General features: G+C 41.5%; 1 protein-coding gene across 5 annotated transcripts in view; it reads right to left on the reverse strand.

The window, feature by feature from the left end:
• Positions 1-21,019, reverse strand: part of PPP2R2B (protein phosphatase 2 regulatory subunit Bbeta) — a 445,076-nt gene extending 424,057 nt beyond the window's left edge. Inside the window, exons 1-2 of one of the 5 annotated variants that reach the window (XM_027605524.2) lie at positions 20,838-21,019; positions 20,433-20,510 (exon numbers count right to left, since the gene is read on the reverse strand). In XM_027605524.2, the coding sequence (XP_027461325.2) occupies positions 20,433-20,482 (50 nt within the window). In that variant the 5' untranslated portion in view covers positions 20,483-20,510; positions 20,838-21,019. The other 4 variants (XM_027605527.1, XM_027605528.1, XM_027605526.2 and 1 more) reach the window with 4 other exon arrangements.
• Positions 21,020-26,317: the final 5,298 nt, after the last annotated feature.

Below are 26,317 nucleotides of genomic sequence, written 5' to 3' on the forward strand. Positions count from 1 at the left end.
AAATCCACACAGCTACCCATCAGTGCCTCCAGAGATTCAAGATGCATTGAAGGGTTACTTTTTCCAAGACACAGTGCCAAGAACCATGGGGGTGCAGGAATATATAAGGCAGAGAGTGTAAAGGTGAGTGAGGAGGTAAGAAATCAATGAAAAATATGAATATATTACCAATTACAGAATGGCCATAAGAGCATAAGAGATAAAGTGCAGACTAGGAAAATCCCACATGTAATTGGGACATTGGGTTGGATTCCAGGAAGACTTCCTGGAGGTGGCACCATCTGAGATAGGTTTTGAAGGACAGGGAGAATTTAAATCTATGGAGATGTGAGTGGGAAAAACATGCTGGTAGGAATTAAAAATTAGAGCAACAGTTTGACGGTAGGGAACCTCAAGAATTATTTGGGGGAATAATGAGTACTTCTGTTTATTAGTCTATATAATGCCTGGAAAGATGGTTTTTAATGCTACTTTATGAACATGAAAATAATAATATTACATTTCCTTAAAATTTTGCTACATAGGTATTCACAACTCAAATTTACCCTATTTATTCTAAATTAATGGAATTATAACACATTTTAAACCTATAAAGCAGGTTTCAACTTCACTGTTTGGCCTAGACACTAATCAGCTCTCATTTGGAAATAGGAGACTTCAACCTCCTTATCCAAGCCAGACGAAGAACTGCCTAATTATTCAGTCTATACAATGTCTCAAAGCCTTTGGAAGAAGAATCCATTACAAAGTCAATCCAGAATATGCTTCCATTTCCTCAAAAGGAATTGCTTTGTCTGCTTCTCTCCTGCACATCTCTAGGCTTTAGTTAAACCATGAACAAATGCAAAGGACTCACTATGCTAAGGTAGTAACAGTGCGTTTTTTATGGCTTTCTGTGGTTATGCTATCTGTTTTGGCCTTCATCCTCAGGAGCAGGCAGCACCATTTCGTTCTGGACAGATGAGAACATTAGAGGATTTTGAGGTAACCCAGCACATGGATCCAGGTGGCAAGATCTTAGCTTTCGGACCCTTAGGCCACCCTTTAGAGATAAAAGAGAAGGTTTGAGTGATCAGGTTTAATGTCTTCAGGTAGAAAACACTTTAACACAAGTTTTCCCTTGATTCTGAGAGGCCATACTAGTAAATCTTTCAGGAGGCAGCAGGGGAGAAAATGCTCGACCTGTTGTTCTTGAGGTACGGAGAGAAGACTTGCTCGTTGGGCAAAGGCGCCCCCCTGGGATTGCCACCCTGCACATACAGCCGCCTGCACTAGAGTTCTGTGTGTCCTGCAGAGTAGTTTAGTTTTTAATTCAAATGTCAGGCCTTTAGAGAGGCTATGCGTTCACCCGTCTCCTGCATCTGGAGAGAGTTACACACTTACGTTCCTTTCTGTTTCAGTCCGAGTTTTGCTCAACAGCTGGGTTTATCAGCGTCAGCACTAGTGATGTTCTGGCCTGGATAATTCTTTGCTGAGGGTAGGAGTGGGGCTGCAGGTGGGGGGTGGGCGCTGGGAGGGGGAGTTCTCCTGGGTGCTCTAGGATGTGTAGCAGCATCCCTGGCCTCAAGCCACGACATGCCAGGGGCACCTCCCCACCTCCGTGGTGACAATCAAAAATGTCCCCAGATGTTGCTAAATATCCCCTGGGGTGGGGCCAAAACTGTCACCCACATACACCCACGGAGAATCCTGGCTTTATAGCGAGACTGCCTCAGAGACCAGGGCTAGGGGCATAACCACGTTAATTGTACACAAGGCAACATAGTGTTGGCAAATAATCATTTGATGAACAGTCAGCAAACTAAGTGCTTCTGGAATTCTCCATGTCTTCGTTTCCTCACCTTACTCTCTCACACGGCTGCTGTGTAAATTCCGTGGAACAGTATTTGTAAAAGGGCTTTTGAAAATTTGAAAATAGGATGTTGTTGCCATTTGGTTTACCTGAGTCTTTAGGCAACCACTGATGCAGGCATGTTGGAAAATGACAGCTCTATTCTGTAATAAATAAACTAACTTACTTATAATTTTTTTAATTCAATTTAGTTAACATATAGTGTATTAATGGTTTCAGGGGTAGTATTTAGTGACTCATCAGTTGATGAATATAACACCCAATGCTCATTACCTCAAGTGCTCTCCTTAATGCCCATCCCCCAGTGACCGCATCTCCCCCTCCCCCACCTCCACTCTAGCAACCCTCACTTTGTTTCCTGGAGTTAAGAATCTCTTATGGTTTACCTCCCTTTCTGTGTTTATTTTATTTTTCCTTTCCTTCCCCTCTGTTCATCTCTTTTGTTTCATAAATTCCACATGAGTGAAATCATATGATATTTGTCTTTCTCTGATCGACTTATTTTGCTTGATATAATACCCTCTAGTTCCATGCATGTCATTGCAAATGGCAAGATTTCATTCTTTTCGATGGCTGCATAATATTCTATTGTATATAATTTAGATTTAAAGGAATCCCATCGACTCCCAGTCTACAAACGGAGTTGAAGGCAGCAGTAAGAGATATCGCTCTTGCCACTCAAATGAATATTCTTAGAGTCTCCTGTCTTCATGGCCTTTGCTGAACGGAGAGCTGGTGTTAATTCATGCATGCATTTGTTCAATAGATATTTGTTAAGTACCACCCTGTGCCAGGCACTGCGCCGGGCACTAGTGATAGTTACACCACTTGTAGTTGTAGTAGGCACATCAGATCTGGCCCTGCCTTCATGGAGGTTATAAGCTAGTGGGGAAAACATACAAGGAGTAAGGAAACTATAATGCATTTGGCAAGTGCGATGAAGGGTAACAGCCTGGGCATCCTAGAAGGGCCACAAAGCTTAGAGACAGGGGTTAGGGGAGGTTGGCTAGGGAAAGTGACACCAGAGCTGAGGTCTGAATGATGAGGAGGGGTTTGCAGGGAAAGAGAGGGTGAGCAATGTTCCTGGCAAAGGGGAGAGCATGTGTGTAGTGCTGGAGGCAAGGAACTATGGTGTGGAAGGAAACACAAAGCACAGAGTACACGCAGGCAAGCAGTGACGCAGGCTGAGAGTTCCCTAAGAACAATGAAGCCCTTTGAAAGCTTTAGGGAGGCAAGCCACATGTGCATGTACTAAGAATACTACCGTAGCTCCAATGTGATGAATAGAAAGGAGGTGGTCAAGACAAGAAGAAAATGGGAGAAAACCAAAGAGGCTGCTTCCATATCCAGAGAACAGAAGATGGCATCCAAAGTAGGATAGCGGCAATGTGGCTAGAGAGTGGCCAAGGAATTCAAGAGATCATTTGAAATATTTAGGAGGAAGAATGACATAGGATTTAGGGTAGATGAGCATGTGTATTGAGGTAAGTTAGGAAGGCAGGTGTCAAGGATGACTCTAAGGTATTTGGGCGGGCTTTTGGAGAAAGTAACCGAAGTTGACTACAGCCACTGCTACTAATAAAAAAAAAAAAAGAAGAAGAAGAAGAAGAAGAAAGAAAGAAAGAAAGAAGAAGAAAGAAAGAAAGAAAGAAAGAAAGAAAGAAAGAAAGAAAGAAAGAAAGAAAGAAAGAAAGAAAGAAAGAAAGAAAGAAAGAAAGAAAGAAAGAAAGAAAGAAAGAAAGAAAGAAAGAAAGAAAGAAAGAAAGAAAGAAAGAAAGAAAGAAAGAAAGAAAGAAAGAAAGAAGAAAGAAAGAAGAAAGAAAGAAAGAAAGAAAGAAAGAAAGAATGAATGTTTATGGGTTCCTGCTGAGTGCAGGTCCCTAAGTATTAAAATTATTATCTCATTCAGGTCTTGCAATATCCCTATTAAATAGGATCTGTTATTCTTAGTATGTCAAGGCTCAGGATAACCTGCTCCAGGGCACATATCTGTAAATGACAGACCCAAGATTCAAATCCAACTCCCTGACTCCAGAGCCCCCTCTGAACCACCACATATAACCATTATTAATTCATTTGAGTGTTTACCTTCTACGTTTAAATCATAAGTCTTTCAGTTACCGACAATACCTTTGAAGGAATCACTGAATCATTTAAGCTCTTTGAATTTCAATTTCTGTAGCCAAAATCTGTGTATTAGAATATTTCCTTTACAACATTGAGGGAATGACTAAATTGGTCCCAATACTAATAATGAGAGAGCAAGCATTTACTGAATGCCAACTATATCCATGCTGTGTTGTAAAATACTTTATATGTGTTAGCTAATTTAATCCTCACAAAAGCCCTTGAGGTAGCTTCAACAATAATGTTAGAAATGAGGACACTGAGGCACAGATGGATGCACGCCATACTCAGAGTTACACAGCTGGGATGCAAACCTGGGTTAGCATTTCTGGAGCCTGTACTCTTCACCACTGGGTCATGGTGTCTCTACTAAGAAGTGAGATCTCAGGAAGTCCCTGATACATCATGAGTCTGATGCCTGGAATACTGGATATGCTCAGTGCTGGCTATGATTTTTATTCAATGTTAAATATATCAAATTTTTGGTAAGTGCCAGGCACTGTGTTAGGCAAACAAGATAGATATGGCCCTTGTTCTAATGCTGTTCTTGGAATTTTGGAAAGCCATTTCCAGTCATGGCTTTTTTTTCTCCCCATTTGTCAAGCTGCCTGTCCATGAGAAGTCGGGACATGTCAGTCATTGATGGGAAAGGTTTCAGAGGAGGCCAGGGAGGTGACTTCTTCTGGAGGTAAATACTAAGCATCGAGAAAAGAGCTGGCGCGCCTCGCAGGGGGCACGGAGTTCAGTGTCTACATGTAAGAAACAACTGGCTGAGAAAATGGAGTCTGAATAATCTATCTAACAGATATTTGGTCGCCAGAGGTCAGGGAGCACAGGTTGATGGTATTTTTTTTTAATTAATTTCTTTTTTTTTTTAGACAGCATGGAGAAGGGCAGAAGGAGAGGGACAAGTGGACTCCATGCTGAATGCTGAGCCTGACAGGGGGCTTGATCTCATGACCCTGAGATCATGACCTGAGCCGAAATCAAGAGTTGGGCGCTCAACTGACTAAGCCAACCGGAAGCCTCAGGTTCATGGTATTTTTTAATGGGAAGAACTATCAGAGAGCTAATCTAACCCTGTAACATCACACAGGAGCCTGAGCCGTGGAGATGTGAAGTGGTTAGGTGGCAGAGGACACGTGTGGCTTTGGTTGCATCCCTCTTCCTTTCTGTAGCCCATTTCCTCCCTCTGTAAAACGGGGAGATGAAAAATGATCTTCCAGCTTCCTTCAAAGTCCACTCTGCTATGAATGTACATGTTTAAACCACATTGTTACCTACTTGCCCATTAAGAACTTGTGGACAAATGATACTTTTATTAGGAGTAACGAGCATTAATTGTTTATGTTTATGGATGATGTAGGGGCAATTAACTACCTATGATTCTCTTTTAACTGCTTTGGCATTACATTGATAGAACCCGAGCCTAGAATCTTCCACAGAGGTTACTGTTCTTTCCAGGGAGGAGGCTTGTTTTTGTTTGCAGCCTTATGTAAGTAATCCTTTCGTACACATGGGAATCTGCTGGCCATTTTAAACTCATTTTGAAACAAGTTTATCAAACTTATCAGATATGAAACATTAAAAATAAATAATTATCTCGTGGCTGCAGGGATGACAGATTTTTAACATTTTCTTGGAATCTGCTTTCATGTGCATAATAGCTAACATTTACTTAGCATTTACTCTGTGTCCTATTCTGTCCTTTTCATGGATTATTTGATTTATTCTCACAGAAACCTACAAAGGAGAAGCTATTATATTCCCCATTTTACAGAGGAGAAAAGTAAAGTTAAAGGAAACTAAGGTTATGTAACCCATTCAAAGTGACATAGAAAGTGGTGGCACTGGGACTCAAATCCAGTCTGTTCAGAGTTTATACTTCTTCTTCTTTTTTTTTTTTGAGTAGAGTTGACACACAATGTTACATTAGTTTCAGGTGTACAACTTAGTGATTTGACGAGTGTATCCATTATGCTGGGCTCATGCTTTTAACTATGGTAAGTTCATTCTTCATGATGCCCTCAGCTTTCTATTAGGGACACAAAGAGTATCACTTTCTGTGAAAAGAAATGCAAGTATTTTAAAAATAATACCTGGAGGTTTTTGTTGGTTTGGGTTTTTTTTTTTTTCTTTTTGGGATAAAGTTTATGAATTATTTTTTTAGTTTCATGAATTTAAGTTGCGATTAACTAATGGTATTTTTAAGAGACAGCTTATCTTTAGCAAGCTGTAAATTATGTATTAAGATACATTTGCTCTCAGGTACGGCTGATGAGAAGCTGCACTTTACACGAATCATGGATGAATATGGAGCAAGAAGGTAAATTCTGGAGCATGTGTGAAACGGTAAGTAGAAAATTAACACCAGTTTTCCTTGGGAAATAGGCACTTAATATCAATATTTGGAAGTCGTTACTGCTTGGATATCATTTGTACAGACCTGTCAGCATGGAAATTGCCTGGTCGGTGTGATGGATGGTAGAGAGGAAGAAGCACACACTGAGAAATGACTTATGCCATAATACGGGGAAAGTTTGCCTTAAATTGTAATCAGGAGAATCATTCCTGAAACAATAGGTAGTAATGATTCTTAAAAAAACAGCTGACACAATTATGGAAATGCTACATAAAGAGTAACATTTTTTTTAAAAAGATCCCACGTTCCCCAAGCTACAGAGTGAGAGGACCCTGACAGTTCTATAAGCTCCCAAATTTAAGTGATCTCAACAATGCCTTGAAAATTGATTTCTGGGCTTGAGAACTAACATTTTACAAGTTCCTATGATGGTTCTGAGCAACGATGTGCGCACCACAGTGAGCTACAGACCACGGGCAGTTTTCCACTCTGAGCGTTAAGGTCTGAAGACCTCCAGGTTGGAAGCACTAACAAAATGAACAATAAAAATAGTTTGAGTTTAAAAGTGAGGTTGAATTTTCATAGTACCACTCTATAGACGGTCGGGTTACTGACGTTCTCCCTTGAGGTGAAATGCGCTCGGCTTACATGGACGGTCAAATGACCAGTCCTCCATTTTACTAGTACTACTTCAAACATCAGGGTATGCCCATGCTTGAGATTCTCTAGTGGCTTCCCATTGTGCCCAGACTAAAACTCCTATTACTTACCAAGGCTTGCAAGGCCTCACTGGAACCTGCCTCTGCCTCTCACTGCAACCTCACCCTTCTCCCACTCACTGCCCCAGTCACCCCGGGCTACCTTCTCGTCAGGCCTAGATTGCTTGTGCCTCAGGGCCTTTGCACTCATTGTTCCATGTGTTTCAGTGCTATCCCAACAAGTCTTTTGAACCTGGCTTCTACTCATTTATTTGGGTCTTAATTCAAATGCCTCTTTAGAAGAGCCTCCACAGAACGACTGTTTGATGGAGCATCCCCACCCCCTCACATGGCCACTATCATGTTACCACATTTTATATTCTTTATAACACCCGTCACCATCTGAAATTATCTCATGTCTTTGTCAATTTGTTTAATTGCCCGTCTCACCACTAGAATGTGAACTTCATAACCCTGGAGATGTTGGCGATTTTGAGTTCTGCTGTGTTTCCAGCACCTAGTGCCCAATACGTATTTACTGAATAAATGGTTGAATGAAATCCAGTTTTCTTTTTTTTTTTAAGATTTATTTATTTTAGAGAGAGAAAGAGAGCACATGAGCAGGGGGAGGGGCAGAGAGAGAGGGAGAGAAAGAATCTCAATCAGATTCCCCACTGAACAGGGAACCCGACACAGAGCTTGATCTCACAACCCTGAGATCATGACCTGAGTTGAAGCCAAGAGTCACACGCTCAACTGACTGAGCCACGCAGGCACCCTTGAAATTCAAGTTTTCAATTTTCTTACCCCTAACCGTAGTATTATAAAGGCAGCTATACTCTCCTTAAAAAAAAAAAAAAAAAAGCGTTACCTAATAAATCAAAAATAAACATGCTAAAGAAAAAGGCTCGATGCTTATTTGAAACCTTGAGCACAAGATCAGGAATCATCCCGCAGTGTCCATGTGCTTAATTATTTATTCTCAGCTTTTAAATTCCATTAACAAATAACATAGGCACTAAGTGGAATGATGCTGAGCCTGCTTAATTAGCAACATAAAAAGAAAACAAAAGGCAAGTCATCCTCTCACACACCCAGACCCCAGCTTCAAGGCAGTCTAGGGAAGAGTGGCATTTGGGTTTGCCTGAACCAAATGCTCTACAAAGAATAAGCCAATGAACCTCCACTCGTTGCCCAGTGGTAGCAAGAGAATTGGTGAAGCCACATCTGCCTCTTCTTTCCATAGTGGCCACCATGTTGGGACCAGCTGGAATGGCACCCCCTTCCCTGCTGCACCCGATTCTCCTGTGGGATCCTCCACTCAGAGATGGCAGTCCTAGACCATGCTCAGATGCAAGCCTGATCTGTGAAGCCACTTAGGTTGATCCCATTCTCTGTGGCAGTGCTGGTTCAGAAGGCATGTGACTCTCACTGAGGCCAAGGGGACATCTAGAGAAATTTTCTGGGGACATCTGGGGGGATAGTCCTTGCTATTTTGTTTTGTTTAAGTCAAACAACCTTTCATTAGATATTGTCGTGTCTATCTCAGTGTGACACCCAGAAGGGCAGCAATTGTTTTGGGACAAAGCTGATGTTCCAGGGGCAGCCAGGCAGGAAGATGGAGAAGATCTGAGTCCCCCATGCTGTACTTCAGCCAGGGAACTAATGAGCTCAGGGGGTTCCCTGCCTCAGGACTTATGTGGAAAATTGGATTACTGCCATAACCACTGAACAGGATGGGCTCTTTGATTTTGACCTTGGTCCCTAACCATTTGATACTGACCTGCTGCTAGAAAGAACGTGGTATAACCAGTGGCTCTGCCCCATTTAGGCAGAAGAGTAGGCCTTTCCAGTGATCTGGAAGGCCCCTGCTTGCGTCCAGCTGCCATCCCCTCTGCTTTCATCTCTCACAGCTTCTGCCTTTGCTCACTCAACTTCAGCCACACCAGCCTCAGGTCCAGTCCTTGAACTTACCAGAGAAGCTCTCGCCTCGGGGCGTTTGCATTGGCCATTATCTCTACCTGAAACTCCACCCCAGATATCCACACGACTTGATCTTTTACCTTTTTCACACCACTGGTCAAATGTTAGTTTTTGCACCAAGGCTAGATCCTCCTATTTAAAAATCGGAGGGGGAGATGAACCATGAGAGATGATGGACTCTGAAAAACAAACTGAGGGTTCTAGAGGGGAGGGGGGTGGGGGGACGGGTTAGCCTGGTGATGGGTATTAAGGAGGGCACATTCTGCGTGGAGCACTGGGTGCTTTACGCAAACAGTGAATCATGGAACACTACATCAAAAATTAATGATGCAATGTATGGTGATTAACATAACAACAAAAAATTTAAAGAAAAAAAAAGAGAATACCCACATTCCTGCACCCTTACTGATTTATTTTCCTCTATTGCACTTACATCCTTATATTTTACATTCTACTTATTAATCTATTGTCTATCTCCTCTGCTACTGAATCTCCAGGGCCTTGAATGCCTAGCACACAGTAGGCAAATATCTATTTGTGGATATTCGCAGAACTAAGGGGGGGGGGAAACAATTCTTTTACTATTCTAGGTATTTTGAGATGAATTCTCTGTTGCAGCTGAAAGCATCTTGAGTGATGGGTTTCCATTGCAGTGCCTTGTAACTAGTGCCCTGCATTTTAAAGACAGTCAATGATGTTTTAAATTCAGAGTCAGTACTTCTAGAATAGAGTTCCCCCCACCCAGAGCCATCAATCCATATTGTGTAGTGGAAGATGAGAAGTAGAAAAATCGCCTGTGTATGATTCGAAAGTTTGCTTTCTGGTCTCTATGAGACCTTGGGCAATTTAAAATTTATCTCTATCTGCCTTAACCTCCTCATCTCTCTGAGGAATAAGCTATCTACTCTCTGTAATATCTGTACTATTTCTTTTATCTCTGTAATGTGGGATTATAAGACCTACTCTAGTTATCTCCCCTGGGGGTTATAAGAAATAAATGACCCATACATGTTAAAAGCAGGAATTGCTTTGAATGAGCTAGTTTATTCTCCTGAAAGCATTCATTATTGTTGTGTTAATGGTAATACTGATTTTTTTTTTCATTTGGTGACATTTATTACTTACTGAAGTCCATATTCATTCAATAAATATTCACTGAGCCTCTACTCGGTGCCAGGCTACTTTCCTAGGAGCTCTTGAACGCTAACTGAGGTCAGACAGGTGTGTTGCTGGGAAAGGTGGTTAAACTTCCCGAGCCTCAATTACCTCCACTGTAAGATGAGGGTAAGTTGCCTGGTATCTTATTGATGTGACAAAGTTGAAAGGGGATAATATACTGAAAGTTATTATTATAAAATCTGGTTTAGTGAAGTCTGATTAAATAGAATTATCTTTTTTATTACTCTCTCATGGCCAGGCATTGTATAGTGTTTTCAAAGATCTTATTAACAAAGACTCTCAACATCATAGCCCAGAAAAGATGAGTAATTTATCCAAAGGAATAGATGAGCCCTACCTGAACTCAGCCCAGGGCCTGACACATAGTAGGTACTCCATAAATGTTTGCTTTTTAAACACATTTTGTGTGATTGGCATTTGGGCATGGGTGAAATGATAAGCCACAAAGCCTTTTCTCTTCCTTGGCCCGGAACATGTTTAATTACCTAATGCTCACAAAGAGGACAGGATGTTTGACCTGGGTCCTGTGCGGAGAACTTGCTTCCCCTTCCCCACAGAGCCTTGCAAGCTTCCTAGGAGTCCACTTCTCCCCAGGCTGCCTTCAGAGTACCACCAGCCTGCCCCTCTCTGCATCAAGACAGCCTCCCTCACCGCTGAGAAAAATGCTTTCATCTTGTGGTAACTTGCTCATAATCTGACCAATTTTGCTTCTAGTGGATTGGAGCCCTGCACAAAGTAAAGTTACTTAGGAAATCCCTTTGTGGACTACAGATGCATAGAGAAGATCCAAGCTTCCTTTTGACACATAGAGGAGAGGTTTTCACTCCCTTCAGTGACTGGGGCAGAGCTGGGCTGCACGGTAACCTTGTATTTATTGGCATTCTGGTTTCCTTTAAAAGCACTCCAAATATGCTCAGATGTCTCCCTCTCTCTCCTCTGATGTAAGGAAAGAAGGAATAGAATTTCTCAGTGTGTCTTTTGGATCAACCCATGTTAGAATTATCAGGGATGTCTGTGCGATTTGCAAGCTCTTTGACTCCATCCCAGCTGCTTGGAATCAGAATCTCTAGGGGTAGGACCTAGGAATATGCATTTTAACACCCTCCCAGATTATTTGCATGCACAATAAGGTTTGAAGATCATTCAGTCACCTAAGGTCACTAACTAGGTAGCTGAACCCAGTTTCAGATTAGTGCCTGATGAATAATCTTATGTTGGTGGCTTGGCCTTGTTGATCCAGAAAGCTTCCACCCAAACCAACAGCTCTTCCTCCTAAAACTAGAGTTCTTACCACAGCCAGCACTACACCCTGTCTCTGGGAGCAGGAGAAGCAAGCAAGCAAGTCTCCATCTTCTATCTCTTAGGCGAAGATCTATGGCGTAACATTATAATCACCCTATGCCTTGTAGGTGGCACAGACAGCTAAGAAAGGTTATTTGTCAGTCACTGACTTCTCTCTATAAAATGAGAAGGTCATAGTCTTTACACTGCTTTGAGACAACCCAATCAGATTGATTGATCGATTGATTGGCAACAGCAAAAAGTCGTAATCCCCAAAGGGAAACTGAAAAACCATTCCCCAAATCCCTGCATTTCTCAGGGCAAAGATCAGACTTTCCCTGCAAATGTGTTAGGTAGAGGACTTCCCTTTGCAAGGAAGCCACTCACAAGCATCAGCTTTTAGTTGAGGGTGTATGGAACGCACCTCATGGGGGCAGCCAGATTGATACTTTTCTCTCATTAGAAAACAGAATCGATAGACTGCCTCAACCATTCCTCTATGTGAGCCATCTTGTCAGAGCTAGGGGAAGAGAAGAAGGTTATGCCTGTGGAGCAAATCAGAATAAATATCATAGTTATCTCCCATCAATAAGATGGAATGACCTGTACTGACAGATACTGAAGAACCGCGGGATGAGGAATTGTAGCATCAGAAAGAAGATGGCCACAGAAATCCCATCAGGTAGGCCTGATCTCTTCCCACGCACAGAATCATGCATGAGACATGGTTTCACGTCCAGAGTGGGCGATTTCCACCATGGAAAGTTCTCCTGTGACGACATGGCAGAGAATGTCATGGGATGAAATCACACATGAAGTGTGCGAGTGGGACAAATCAAGTACAAGAATTACACATGTGAAACTTTCAATGTGTAAGCGTCTTCCAAGGACTCAACCAAGTGGACAAGGCTTAGAAGTCATCCTAAGCACAGCAAAACAGGGGAAGCTGGAGGCCACTGATAATTGTTTGCCGAGTGCGTGACGTACGTGAGGCCCTCCAGTACGGTGGTTCCAAATACCACTGATATGCTGACGCCTCCCTCATTTCAATCTCTGCCTCCAACTCCCATTCTCGCTCTGAAGAGCTGCACTCATGGATACAACTTTCTTCTTGGCATCTACACCTGAGTGTCTTATAAACACTTCACAATGAATATGTGCAAAATGAAGCTCATAATTTTTCTTCCCTCAGGCAGTTCAGGACATGCTGCTCTAAAATATGCTGCTTTGGTATATTGACTATTTTGAGCAAAGGCACTTAAAAAATAGTATATGTAGGGAGAGGCTTTCACAGAATTCCCCCTATTTGCCTAAATATAGAGTCTCCAAAAGGAACTCAGCTGTCACAAATCCTCTCTCTGGGAGTTTCATCAACCAGGGAAGATGGACTCTTATCCCAGGAGAGACTAGAGGAGACACCACCCCCAGACAAACTGGGTCATAAACTATCACACCTGCCATCTGCTATTCTAAGGGCCCATTCCTCTTTCCTGAAATTCATTTCTTTCCTCTAAGAGGCATAGCTCTCTCCTTCCTTCCCCTATTCAGATGGCATATAAATGCTCACATCTCAATGCCTTTCTGCATATTCATGTTTTTCCTGTGATGTCTCCAGGTACATAATATTAACAATTAATAATTTTGTGTACCCTTTCTCCTGTTAATCTGCCTATTGTCAGTTTATTTCACAGACCCAGCTATTGAACTTCGGCGGCGGCGGGGGGAGTCCATACCCCAAACATGTTTCCTTCCCAGGTTTCCCAGGCTCCGCAACTGGTACCCACACACCACCCAGTCAGTCCCTCAAGACCAAAACTTGGGAGCCATCTTGATTCCTTACAATATCCCTCCCCAAAAATCCAGTCCATGACCTCCAAAATATGCCTGGAATCTCTTCTCATCGTCCATACCTTCTCTTCTCTAATAAAGTCAGGCTGTCTCTCAATAGAATTCCAAGAATTTATTAAAATGGTATCAATTTAGTCCTTAAACTCCTTTAGGGGCAAGGAATCCCATTATTCTCAGAATAAAATCCAGACTCTGTGAGGTGACCTAAAAAGTCCTGTCTGATCTAGCCCTGTCCTGCCTCTCTGGTAGGTAGCCCAAGACCACAGTTTTCTCCCACCCAACTCCCGTCATATTGAGCGCTCCTTTGTGTTTCAAAAACATCATCTTTTATTTTTTATTTATTTATTTATTTTATATCCCCAGAATACAGTTCTTTTATTCCGTGGTTGTCTACTCTTTAAAGTATGACTCACAGAATTCTTGGTAGATATGGACAATAAATTTTCAGAAGGCCCACCAATTGACTTTAAATTTTATCAGGAACAAGAGTACATTTCTCTTTCCTGTTCTCACTTTAATACACATCTTTTTTTTTACTTTAAATTTTTTATTTTTATGTCAATCACTATACATTACCTTATTAGTTTTTGATGTAGTGTTCCATGATTCATTGTTTGTGCATAACACCCAGTGCTCCATGCAGAACGTGCCCTCTTTAATACCCATCACCGGGCTAACCCATCCCCCCACCCCCCTCCCCTCTAGAACCCTCAGTTTGTTTTTCAGAATCCATCGTCTCTCATGGTTCGTCTCCCCCTCCGATTTACTCCCCTTCATTCTTCCCCTCTTGCTATCTTCTTCTTTTTTTTTTTCTTAACATATATTGCATTATTTGTTTCAGAAGTACTGATCTGTGATTCAACAGTCTTGCACAATTCACAGCGCTCACCATAGCACATACCTCCCCAATGTCTATCACTCAGCCACCCCCTCCCTCCTACCCCCCACCACTCCAGCAACCTTCAGTTTGTTTCCTGAGATTAAGAATTCCTCATATCAGTGAGGTCATATGATACATGTCTTTCTCTGATTGACTTATTTCACTCAGCATAACACCCTCCAGTTCCATCCACGTCGTTGCAAATGGCAAGATCTCATTCCTTTTGATGGCTGCATAATATTCCACTGTAAAACCATCATCTTTTAGATGGCGCTGGGCCTATATGAGTTCTTGTTGTATTACTCCCTATAATGACCAAGGCATGGTTCTTTGAACTCTGGCACATTCCCCTCCTTCAGACCGCAGCTCAGGTGCACCTCCTCAAAGAGGCTTTCCCTGGCGCCCTGTGCTGAGGTGTTTCTTCCAGGAACTCTCTCAGACCACCCCGTTTACATCTTTCCTAGTGTTCATCAAAACTTCAGATGATGTTCTAGTTTTATACTTTTTTTATTGGCCAAGTCTCTCATTATAAAACCCTTTATTTTACTTGTACATCATATAAATAATTAGATATTTTAAATAACACAGCAGATAGAAAATGGAGGTATATCCCAATGATAAAAATCACAGTAACTAATCATAATTACTGAACATTTTCTATGTGCCGTGTTTAAAATATCTAATTATAGTCTAATAACTGTTCTTCAGGTAGATTTTATTATCCCAATTTTCCATATTAGGAAATGGAATAATGAAAAATTTGAGATAACTTGCTCTTTGACAGTAAGAAGCAAGGCCAGGGGCACCTGGGTGGTTCAGTCGGTTAAGCGTCTGCCTTCAGCTTGGGTCATGATCCTGGGGTCCTGGGGTCCTGGGATCAAGTACCGCATCAGGCTCCCTGCTCATTGAGGAGTCTGCTTCTCCCTTTCTCTCTCTCTCCCTTTACCTCTGCCCCTGTGCATGCTCTCTTTCTCTCAAATAAATAAATAAAATCTTAAAAAAAAAGAAGAAGAAGAAGCAAGGCCAAATTTTTAACCAGGTATTTTACTGTAAAACATAGGCTCTTAATCAGGCTACCACATAGGTTTTCCTGCATAAATGTAGGGTAGCTATTAGGCATGTTCATAGCAGTGTTATTATAAACCTTGAAAATTGAGGAAAATAAATTAGGGGCATATCTACTGTTCATAATATGAAAGATGGTCATCATATATTGTTAAGTGAAAATATCTATTAATAAAATAGTATTTCCATTATGACCCTTTTGGTAAAAAAAAAAAATATTGATTTTGTTCATTACAAACTAATCAGTTCCTTCTGCAGTTTCTGGCACATGGCACTTGTTTGTTGACTTGAATTAATTGATGAATATACATAGTCCAGAGGCTAGAAAAAATACACCACAAACTTTAGCAGTATTAATCTGTGGATTGTGAGATTATGAATGAAATTTTTTCCTGATTTTTAGTTTTACTTAAAATTCTCTAGACTGAGAACATACACTTAGTACATTTACATTTCCAGAAAAGGAAAAGAACAAATGTCGTATTTTTAAAAATTGTTTAGGTTCTATCTTGAATGACTTCTTCCCGTTAAGTCTATCTTTGTATCCCAAATATATGAGATTTCTACATCTTTTGTACTCAGAGCGCCTTAGCCTTGAGTCAAAGCACTTCTTCTTTAGCTCACTTTGCCTTGTATTATTTTTACTAATGTAATGCCTTATTCTTATGTACCAATTCCTGTCTCCCCCCCCGTAAATGATGCATTCCTTGAGAATCTGGACTACATTTTATTTATCTTTATTACCCTTTCATTTTCTAGGGCAGTGCTATGGATCTAATAAAAACTCACTCAATGTTTAGTGTTGGGCTCATAGTATTATTTATCCACTATCCTACTGAATAATTTGGAATATGAAAAATTCTAGCCTATTAGCAGATACCTAAGATGCACATTTAATTAAATTAGCAATAACAGTGCCATGCTGAGCCATATTAGAACCTGAAGTAAAGGAAAAATAAATCAGTAATACTGATCCTGTCTTTATGTAATATTTTGATATTTTATTCATCATGAATTCTTTGTATTAATTTTGGTTTTCAAAAATATTGCATTAAAATATTTATCTTTATTTCTGTCACCTCAGCCCTACTTTTATGATACAATATTAACAGGTAATGCAGTCTGAGCATCTTATAACCACCTAGACCTGTATGTATCATATGTATATGTATATTATATACATAATTATATATAAAAATACACATAACATATATATATATGTATATATGCACACATAACTTCATTCACCTAGCATTCACTGCCATCCTAATGGAGTCTGTATTAACTCCATTTCACATACAAAGAAACTTAAGCACAGAGACATTAAGTGACTTTGCCAAGGTTACCAGCTAGAAGGACTTATCAAACTCAACACCGAAAGAATAATCCAATCAAGAAATGGGCAGAAGACATGAACAGACTTTTCTCCAAAGAAGACATATATATGGCTAACAGATACATGAAAATGTGCTCAATATCACTTGGCATCAGAGAAATACAAATCAAAACCACAATGAGATACCACTTCACACCAGTCAGAATGGCTAAAATGAGCAAGTCAAGAAATGACAGATGTTGACGAGGATGCAGAGAAAGGGAAACCCTCCTACACTGTTGGTGGGAATGCAAGCTGGTGCAGCCACTCTGGAAAACAGTATGGTGGTTCCTCAAAAAGTTGAAACTAGAGCTACCCTACGACCCAGCAACTGCACTACGGGGTATTTACCCCAAAGATACAAATGTAGTGATCTGAAGGGGTACATGCACCCCAGTGTTTATAGCAGCAATGTCCACAATAGCCAACCTATGGAAAGAGCCCAGATGTCCATCAACAGATGAATGGTTAAAGAAGATATGGTATGTACCTTATGGAATGTACAATGAAATATTACTCAGCCATAAAAAATTAAACCTTACCATTTGCAATGACAATGGAATATTATTACTCGGTCATAAAAAATGAAACCTTACCATTTGCAATGACATGGATGGAACTAGAGGGTGTTATGCTAAGCAAAATAAGTCAATCAGAGAAAGACAATGATCATACAATCTCACTCATATGTAGAATTTAAGAAACTAAACAGAGGATTATAGAGGAAGAGAGGAAAAAATAAAACAAGATGAAATCAGAGAGGGAGACAAACCATAAGAGACTCTTAATCATAGGAAACAAACTGAAGTTTGCTGGAGGGGAGGGGGGGTGGGGGGATGGGGTGCCTGGGTGATGGACATTAAGGAGGACATGTGATGTAATGAGCACTGGGTGTCATATAAGACTGATGAATCAATGACCTCTACCTCTGAAACCAATAATACATTATATGTTAATTAATTGAATTTAAATTTAAAAAATGAAAAATTTAAAAAATTTAAAAAATAAAATGGTAGAAATGGAATGGAAAAGTCATTAATAGGAATACATAAAGTGGAAGGGAAAGTTGAAAGTTGAATAATCTTTTTAAAGATTTATTTATTTATTTGGGGGGGGTGGGGAGAGGCAGAGGGAGAGAGAGTCTTAAGCAGACTCCACACTAAGTAAGGAGCCTGACACAGGGCTTGATCTCACGACCCTGAGATCATGACCTTGAGATCACTACCCGAGCTGAAATCAAGAGATGGATGCTTAACCGACTTAACCAACTGAGCCACCCAGGTGCCCGTGAAAGTTGAATAATTTTTAATGACTTTGATCAGTATAGAAAACTAACTTGGGTAGAACAGGCCAATTAAAAAATAAAGAACCTGATGGTGAACAACCTTGATTTTTATCAAGTGAAAGTCATTCATTAAATTCGCTCAACAAACACTCAACTGTCGCTGAGGCACTATTAGTGTAGGTTGAATGCCATCAAAGATATGTTGGCCAGGGAATCTAGCACCAGTGGCAGTGAGTTAGTATCCAATGTGATTCTCTTCTTAAAAAATACCGCTTTATTCACCACTTTATTCACCATTTGACGTGATTTTTTCAGACAAAAGTTGGTAGTGAGTATCATTCTGACTCAATGATCCGTTAATTTAAGTATGCTACTTATTCATTATGGGCAGCAACCATGTGAGCACATCCTTGGTTCCCCTGCACCCACGATGATCATCTAAGAGCAGGCATGAAAAATGCAGATTCCTGGGCCTTACTCCAAACTACTAAGTAAGAATCTGTCTTCAGAACAATGTTTAAAGAGCTGAGACTTTCCAGTCCTACAGACTGGGTTGAAACCTAGCTCAGCCATTTATTAGCTCTGGAGCCTTTGACAAAGAACTTAGTCTTGTGTGTGCATGCTTGTTTAGCTTCAGTATCCTCATAGATAAAGTGGGACTAAAAATACCTACCTCTCATAAGGTTTTCATGAGGAATGAATTAGAATGAAGGTCTAATTATAATGATTTTTATCACAGTTTACAAAAACAGAGTACTTTCAAACTGTCAGGCACTGTGGTAAACGCTGTACCTACATTATCTTATTAACTTCTTTCAAGCACTTAGCAGAGTCCTCACCGCACAGTGAATACTCCATTGATAAGAGCTATAGGCTGAGTAGCCACCCAGATCATTGTAACTGGTGGGGAGCCAGTCACAAACACAAGATTTAGGTCCAGAGTCTGAGAATAATGGATAGCCTGGAACAGGTCAGCCAGGCTGGTGGGCCCCAAAGCCCGCCTACTGCATCAGAATCATCTGGGTGAGCTCATTAAAACACACCGTACCACCCTGGTCCTTGAACCTCTAACTCAGTAGCTCTTGGGGGACCTGGAAGTCTCTATTGTTTAAAAAGCACAAGAGATTTTGAATTATGGCCAAGATGTGAAGCAAGTGGTTAACTTGAGCTTTAGATTTCTTAAAATTCATGAAGTGAGGGAGTAAGTCATTTTTTCCCTTTGCCTTTTTCATCTCCAAGGCCTAGGACAACGCTGCCACAAAGAAGTGCTCAGAAATATTTTGGATTCGATGAGCATAAAATGGGCCTAACAGAGCCTGTTTTGTCTGCTTCCCAAGAGCTTTATGAGAAGTGTTTGTAAAGCTCCAGTTTATAGTGCACCTAAAAAATAGAAGATGTTATTACGGTAGTGTAATTTTATAGATTTAGTTATTAACTACTTTTACCATGCCTTCTCTCACCCCTTTTAACATAAATCATTTGGGTTGGAGGTATCCACCATTATAGTGGGTTTCTAAAAATAAACTATATAGCAAAATTGCAGATAAAACACCTCCTCCAAATAACTCAAAATAATTTTTACTCAAATTATTTTTACTCAGAACTAAAATGCTGTAGAAGGACCCAAAATTCCACATGCACTTAGGCATGTTAGTTTCCATATTAAATTTCAATCTTGTCAACTATTCACTCCCTCATTCATTTCTCTTAGCTTTGGACCTGTCTTACAGCACATCTGGTTAACTGTACCTACTGCCAACACAACACAGTCTATTTCAGGTGCCCTCACTGCATTCCACCAGAACAGCGAACCTTAAGGACACCCAGCAGGGCCATTGCAGTTCCTTCCAGTTGCCTATCATTCAGCTATTTTCAAATGCAGACATCCTTTGGGAGAGTCATGGAAGTCTCCAAGCTCAGGCTTATGAGGGAAGAAAGTGAAGAGAATGAGAAACAAGTTCTTCAGGAGGAAGGAAATGGATGCATTATCCCAAGTAAAGGGCCTGGAATAGGAAAATCTCCTGAGAGCCAGAAAGGCAGTTATATGCTAATCCTGGGGCTCAGTGCAGCCATAGTTTATATGACTAGACTTGAATTCTTCACTCTCCCTGTGTGCTTCCTGTACAGAGAATCAAGTGATCTTCAACAGAGAACAGAAGGAAGAGATTAACACCAGACCGTGCACCACGTTTGGCCTCAAAATCCTCCAGAGCAGACCGATGGTCCCGAAACATGACTTGCCCAAGTGCAGCCTTTCACTCTATGCAACCTGTTTCACTGAAAGTTCATGTCAGTGCTGCCTCCTTGGTGGGAACAAAATAAGCTTCAAAAGAACAAAAGGATAGAAAGAAATCATTAAATCTATTTCTAGCTCAGAAGGCTATTCCGGGATGTGTGGGACCTTATATTCATGGACGCAAAGATGAATGTTTTCAAATCTGGAACCAGCACAAACCCCCAAGGAGGCAAGGAAAAGAGGAGAGAAAGCTTCTCCTACCTTCTGTGGCTCCAATCTCGATGGTGCCTTTCACTTGGCTGAAGCACCATAGTGTGTCCTGGGTGAGCACCCCAATTCCTGAAAGCAACAGAAGGAGACACCTCAGGTTAGGTAAGAGGCCTTAAAAGGCCAACAGGGAAGGAGACACGTCGTGGAAGCTATGCATTTCTAAAAGGAGGCTTGCACGCCAGGTATCATCCTAAAAGGAGGCTTGCACGCCAGGTATCATCCTAAAAGGAGGCTTGCACGCCAGGTATCATCCTAAAAGGAGGCTTGCACGCCAGGTATCATCCTAAAAGGAGGCTTGCACGCCAGGTATCATCCTAAAAGGAGGCTTGCACGCCAGGTATCATCCTAAAAGGAGGCTTGCACACCAGGCATCATCCTAAAAGGAGGCTTGCACACCAGGTATCATCCCGTTGGAGAGGAGAACCCAAGGAGCGCTGGGAGAAGGACCGGCCTGCGAGCAGCGCGTCCTGCTGTGAATCACGGCTCTGTCCCCTCCATCTGACCACGCTGCCACGGGGACTGTGGAGCAATTGGAGTTGGTCCCTTCTGGGCCCCTGGCAGCATCCTAGCGCAGGCCTGCACCCTGGGTGACTGCCCCTTTTCATGGGAATACTAATGCTTTCGATTGTTTTCCTTCTGTGGTGGTGGGGAGGAGAAAGAGGCAGTTCGTTAGAGGGGAGCGAGGAAAAGAAAGACAACTTTTTTTTTTTTTTTTTAACTGGTTTCCCAGCTCTCCCAGCTGAATGGCCAGTAAGGGGTCAGATACTCAGAACTTGCGTCTCTCTTGTTCACTTCTTGACTGCTTGCCAAAGTCCGAGCTGACTGCAGAGGAGAGGAAAGCAAAAACAGGTTGGGGATGGGGGCAGGGTCGGGGGGGGGGGGGCGCTGACAGCACTGTGGAGTCAGTGCTGACAAATGTGACCTACTTTGTTCCATGGGGATTTCTGTCTCAAATATGAACTGAACCTTTGGTGGGGGAGGGGTTAAATTTTCTGGCTTTTCTGGCTTCTGGCTTCTGCAAATATATGTATCCAATATGAATGCAAATGCTAATATACCGACTAATATATTTATTAACATATATATTCAAATCAGAAAAGTCCTTTTCAGAGCACTTCTGAATTGCAGTGGTGCCAGTTTGCTTCTCGACAGCCTGGCTGTTCCCGTCAGTTCCACTAGGTTTTAAAGTTAAGAGGAATATTTCATCGTCAAATTTTGGGAGAGGCTATCAATTTAAGAATGATTACATTAGTAGGGGGAAAAAAGCAAGTATCAAAACCAAACTAACCTTTTAAAAATGCACACAGGGCGCCTGGGTGGCTCAGTCATTAAGCGTCTGCCTTCGGCTCAGGTCATGGTCCCAGGGTCCTGGGATCGAGTCCCGCATCAGGCTCCTTGCTCAGCGGGAAGCCTGCTTCTCCTTCTGCCCTCCCCCTCCCCCTGGGCTTGTGTGCGCTCTCTCTCTCTTAAATAAATAAAATAAATAAAATCTGCTTGAGAGTCTGCTTGAGATTCTCTCTCTCCCTCTCCTTTGCCCTGCCCCCATCTCAAATAAATAAATAAATCTTTAAAAAAAAAAAGCGCTTAACCCAATCAAGCAATTTAATAAAGGATGATATTGTTACTACTGACAAAGATTTTAAAACAGTCAATAGTGAAAAAGAAGAACATTGGCTGAGAAATTTTCAGTTAGCTGCTACAAGGCAGATACCGTGCTAAGCACTTTACATAGATGATCCCATTCTCACACAGATAATAAGGAGGGTACTATTTTAACCCCATTTTACAGGTGAAGAAACAGAGACCCAGGCCAAGTTGGTAACTCATCCAAGGTCATACCTAGAACACGGCAGAGCTGGGATTTCTGCCCAGGCTGTCTGAATCCCAGTCTCACCACACCACACCACAGTGTGCTGAGCTCAGGCTGCACACTTAACAGTTAGGGCTCTGAGACCCAGAGAGCCTGCCCAGCTTCCACTGTAGTCACATTTGGAGGGCTGAGCTGGAATCCATGTCGACTATTAAAATCCTTGTCTCCTTTAAGGCTACACGGGGTTAAAATTTCCCAATAAAATTAATACCTGGAAGAGAGAGAGGAAGGTATTTGGCAGTATTTGTCAGGTGCTACTGCTGATCCTTTTTATACATCTAGCTCTGGCCTTGGATTTCAGCAGCAAGCATTCTCTGATAAGTTCTACCTCTTCCTGTGAGGTCTCACTGGCCCCCTCTAAACTGTCAATCCTGCTGTGAAAGCTGTGACTGCCTCAGTTCTTAGGGAACATCAGCTACTGATGAGGGTCTTCCTGACTTCGGTCCCTGCACAGTTCCTATAGCTCCTAAATCACTAGTTTTGACTTTGGGTGTAGACACTGTACTCATCACAGAACCTGTAAAGTAAGCGCGCGCACGCACACACGCACATAAACACACCCCTAGGCAGACAGATGAGCCTATGTATAGGGATTCTCATTGCTTCAGGGAATTTTAAGTTTAGAAGGAAACTTGCCTCTGTGTGAAACCAACTTATTTCACATTTGAAAAATCAAGTTATAGAAAATTACCAACTTGCTATGAGTCACAGAGGAATCATGTGACCAATTCCCTGTCTGTCACAGATCTGACCATCACCCCTAGATAGGTTGCCTGGGGCTGTGGGTTCCATTGATTGGAGCTCAACTGATTAGTAGGAGAAATCAAGGCAGCCAAAGCTTCTGTCGGTTTTCTTGTCCAGGGCAGTCTTTGATTGGACCCAGTTTCTGTCTTCCACCAAGCTCATGGCCAAATGATGCCATCAACGATCTAAAGAGAGTTTGGGCCATGCCATCTCTGTCCTAAAAGTGCCGAACAGCAGGTGAAAACTCAAATGCCAAATGGGTTAGGATGTACCTGCGAAAAGTGGTCAGGAGTAAGATACTCAGAGGAGCGGACACTTGATGTGAGTCAGTGGTCGGCTCTGGAAGGGTAGGATGGTGGGCCCTGGAGGACCCAGGCCCTGTCTAAAGAGGGCAGCAGCTACTCAGATCCAGTTGAAAAGTGCCATGGAGGATTCCAGCCTAGTTTTATCTAACTGGCTTTTTCCAAGAGAAGCCAGAAATCAGGATTATTACATGAAAACTCCAAATTTTTAAATGGTGTCAGTCAATTCAAATTAGAACACTATGTGGCTTATCCAACGTAGGGCACACACATCACATCGGCTGGCTGAATATGGTCTTTGTGCCACCAGTTTGCAAACCTCTGGCTAGAATATTTGAGCTAAAAGACCCCTTAGGGAATACACTGCTCATCTTTACCATCTGGCAGATCAGGAAGCAAAGCCCCAAAGTGAGAAAGAACTCCCAACATGGTAGAGTTACTTTATCTGCAGACTTAGGACTCTAAGGTTACAGTTCTAATTCTTATACCAGATTTCCTTTTACCTCCAAGCCACCACCCATAGTGATGGTTTAGTGAGATTTCTGTCTAGATTTAATGAATGCTCTTCAGGGAAGTGTATTTGATTGCTAAAGTGGATGACCGAGAGAATTAAGCTGACATAGTGAGGAAGGAAAATTTGTTTCTCTTAAATCACAGACCTTGACAGCTTCCCTAAACGCCGGTGCCAAATGACACTCCAGTTGCTATGGTAACGGTGTCAATAAGCAACATTCTCTACCAGGAAGCTGACGCACATACAGTAGCTAACCATCTTGGAAGATGCTCATTCCTCTTTCCCCACAGCTATGGCTCAGGAAGGTCCCAAGTCTCCTCTACTGAAAGGCCAGGAGGTCCACCCACTGAAGGCATACACCTGTCTTCCTCCTAGGATCATGTAATAGCTGATTTCTGGATCTGGTCAGACCTTGGAGATCATTTGATCCAATTGCCTCATTTGAAAGCAGAGGACACTGAGGCACAGAGAAGGCATGGCCATGCAGGGGGCTGACAGCAGCTTTGGAGCCAGATGCCAGAGCTTCTATGCCCAGCACAGGCTCTTCTCCTTGTCCTGCCCCAGCAGGGCCCTTCAGAGTTGAGGCTGGCCTTTGTACTTCCTCTTGTGTGCCAACTTGGCTGTGTGAATACAATGAACAGAGGGTGTGACACACAGCACATAAAGCTCCTTATTGATGGGAGGCCACTGTAAAGAGTTGTTTTCATGGACTTGGCATCAGCAGTGTGCTCCTCTCTGCAGAGAGAGGGAGAGAGAGAGAGGTGATCCTTGCCCAGAGAAATTTTTTCTGAGAAGAATGTGTTTTGAAATTGGCTATGATATAAGCTGTAGATGTGCATTCAACTACTTAGAAGGAGCCTACAATTATGCAATCCTCTCTGAGTGTGTTGTTATGATACCATGAGAACTTAAGGCAGGCACTCAGGATGAATGGATATCTTGATAAAATACCAGCTCCAACTTGGTGTAAAAATCTTTCTATTGAAGATGCCAGATTTCAAACACAGCTGCACCAGAGACAGTGACAAACAAGGGCATTCCATCCTAAAGTAATAAAAGAGAGACTTTCATTTTTTTTACTCCCTACCTCACTGCTTTGTATATCGCTCAGTTTTAGCAACTGCTGTTGTGTCTAGCAAAGACTGGTTGCTTCTACGTACCCAAATTCACAGCAAGCTCATGAAAAATAGAAGCAAATAGCAAAAATAAATAGGTCAGATTTTTCAATTGAATGTTTCCCTTTCTTTGCACCAAAATGAGTCAACCATTAGAGATATTACAGTAAAATCATCATTGAACTGAACCCACTGTATTTAATTCACTGGATGAATCCAAATGACAGTCAAGCAAATCGTTAACTGGCTAAACTGTTTCAACAGTCCATCTGATGATGGAAGAAAGAAAGGAAGTGGGAGAAAGTGGCTACTTTGACTGATTAATAGGAAAGTATAATCAACAGGGATGCATGGAGATGATCTGATACATGAGTGAGGAAATCTTGGGCTGTCTGTGACACAGTGCAGCTTCTCATTCTTTTATCACTTTCTTGATCCTGCATCCTCAGAATTCATTTGTTGAACAAAGAAAAGGAGTTTTACCCTCTCAAATAAGTAATAATGCCACAAGATGCCTCACTGGAAAATTCACTCTATTTTTTTTTTTTTCAATTCAAGTTAGCTAACACACAGTGTAATATTAGTTTCAGGAGTAGAATTTCATGATTCATCACCTACATATAACACCCAGTGCTCATCACAAGTGCCCTCCTTAACCCCCATCATCTATTTAGCCCATCCCTTCACCCAATTCCCCTCCAGCAAAATAAGTCAGTCAGTGAAAGACAAATATCATATGATTTCACTCATATGTGGAACTTAAAAAACAAAACAGATGAACATAGGGGAAGGGAAGGAAAAATAAAGTAAGGTAAAAACAGAGAGGGTGGCAAAGAGTAAGAGACTCTTAAATATAAAGAAAACTCACTATTTTGCAAAACAAAGGAAATGGAGGTGTCAAACATTCTCAAGAAGAGGGATGCAAACATTTGTATGTTAGATACCAAAAAAGTAAGAAGACAGTTGTTACTTCTCACCCAGTGCACCCTATCCTGTCAACCTATTTGTGTCTTTAGAGCTAAAGTGTGTTTCCTGTAGGCAGCATATACGTGGATTTTTTTTATTCAATCTGAAAATGTCTGCCTTTGAATTGGAGTGTTTATAACATTCGCAGTAATTGTGCTTACTGAAATAAGTTTAAATCTATTATCTTGTTTCCTATTTGTTTTCCTCTAGGTTTTGTTTTCTTTCTCCACTTTTACTGCCTTCTTTGGGTTTATTGGATATTTTCATGATGTCATTTCATCTATTTTTTTTTTTATTATTGAGCTATACTTCGTAGTTTTGTTATTTTAATGTTTGCTAAAGGCTTTCTAGCACATGTAACTTAT

This window comes from Zalophus californianus, chromosome 5 (genome assembly GCF_009762305.2).
Source record: "Zalophus californianus isolate mZalCal1 chromosome 5, mZalCal1.pri.v2, whole genome shotgun sequence".
Lineage (NCBI taxonomy): Eukaryota > Metazoa > Chordata > Mammalia > Carnivora > Otariidae > Zalophus > Zalophus californianus.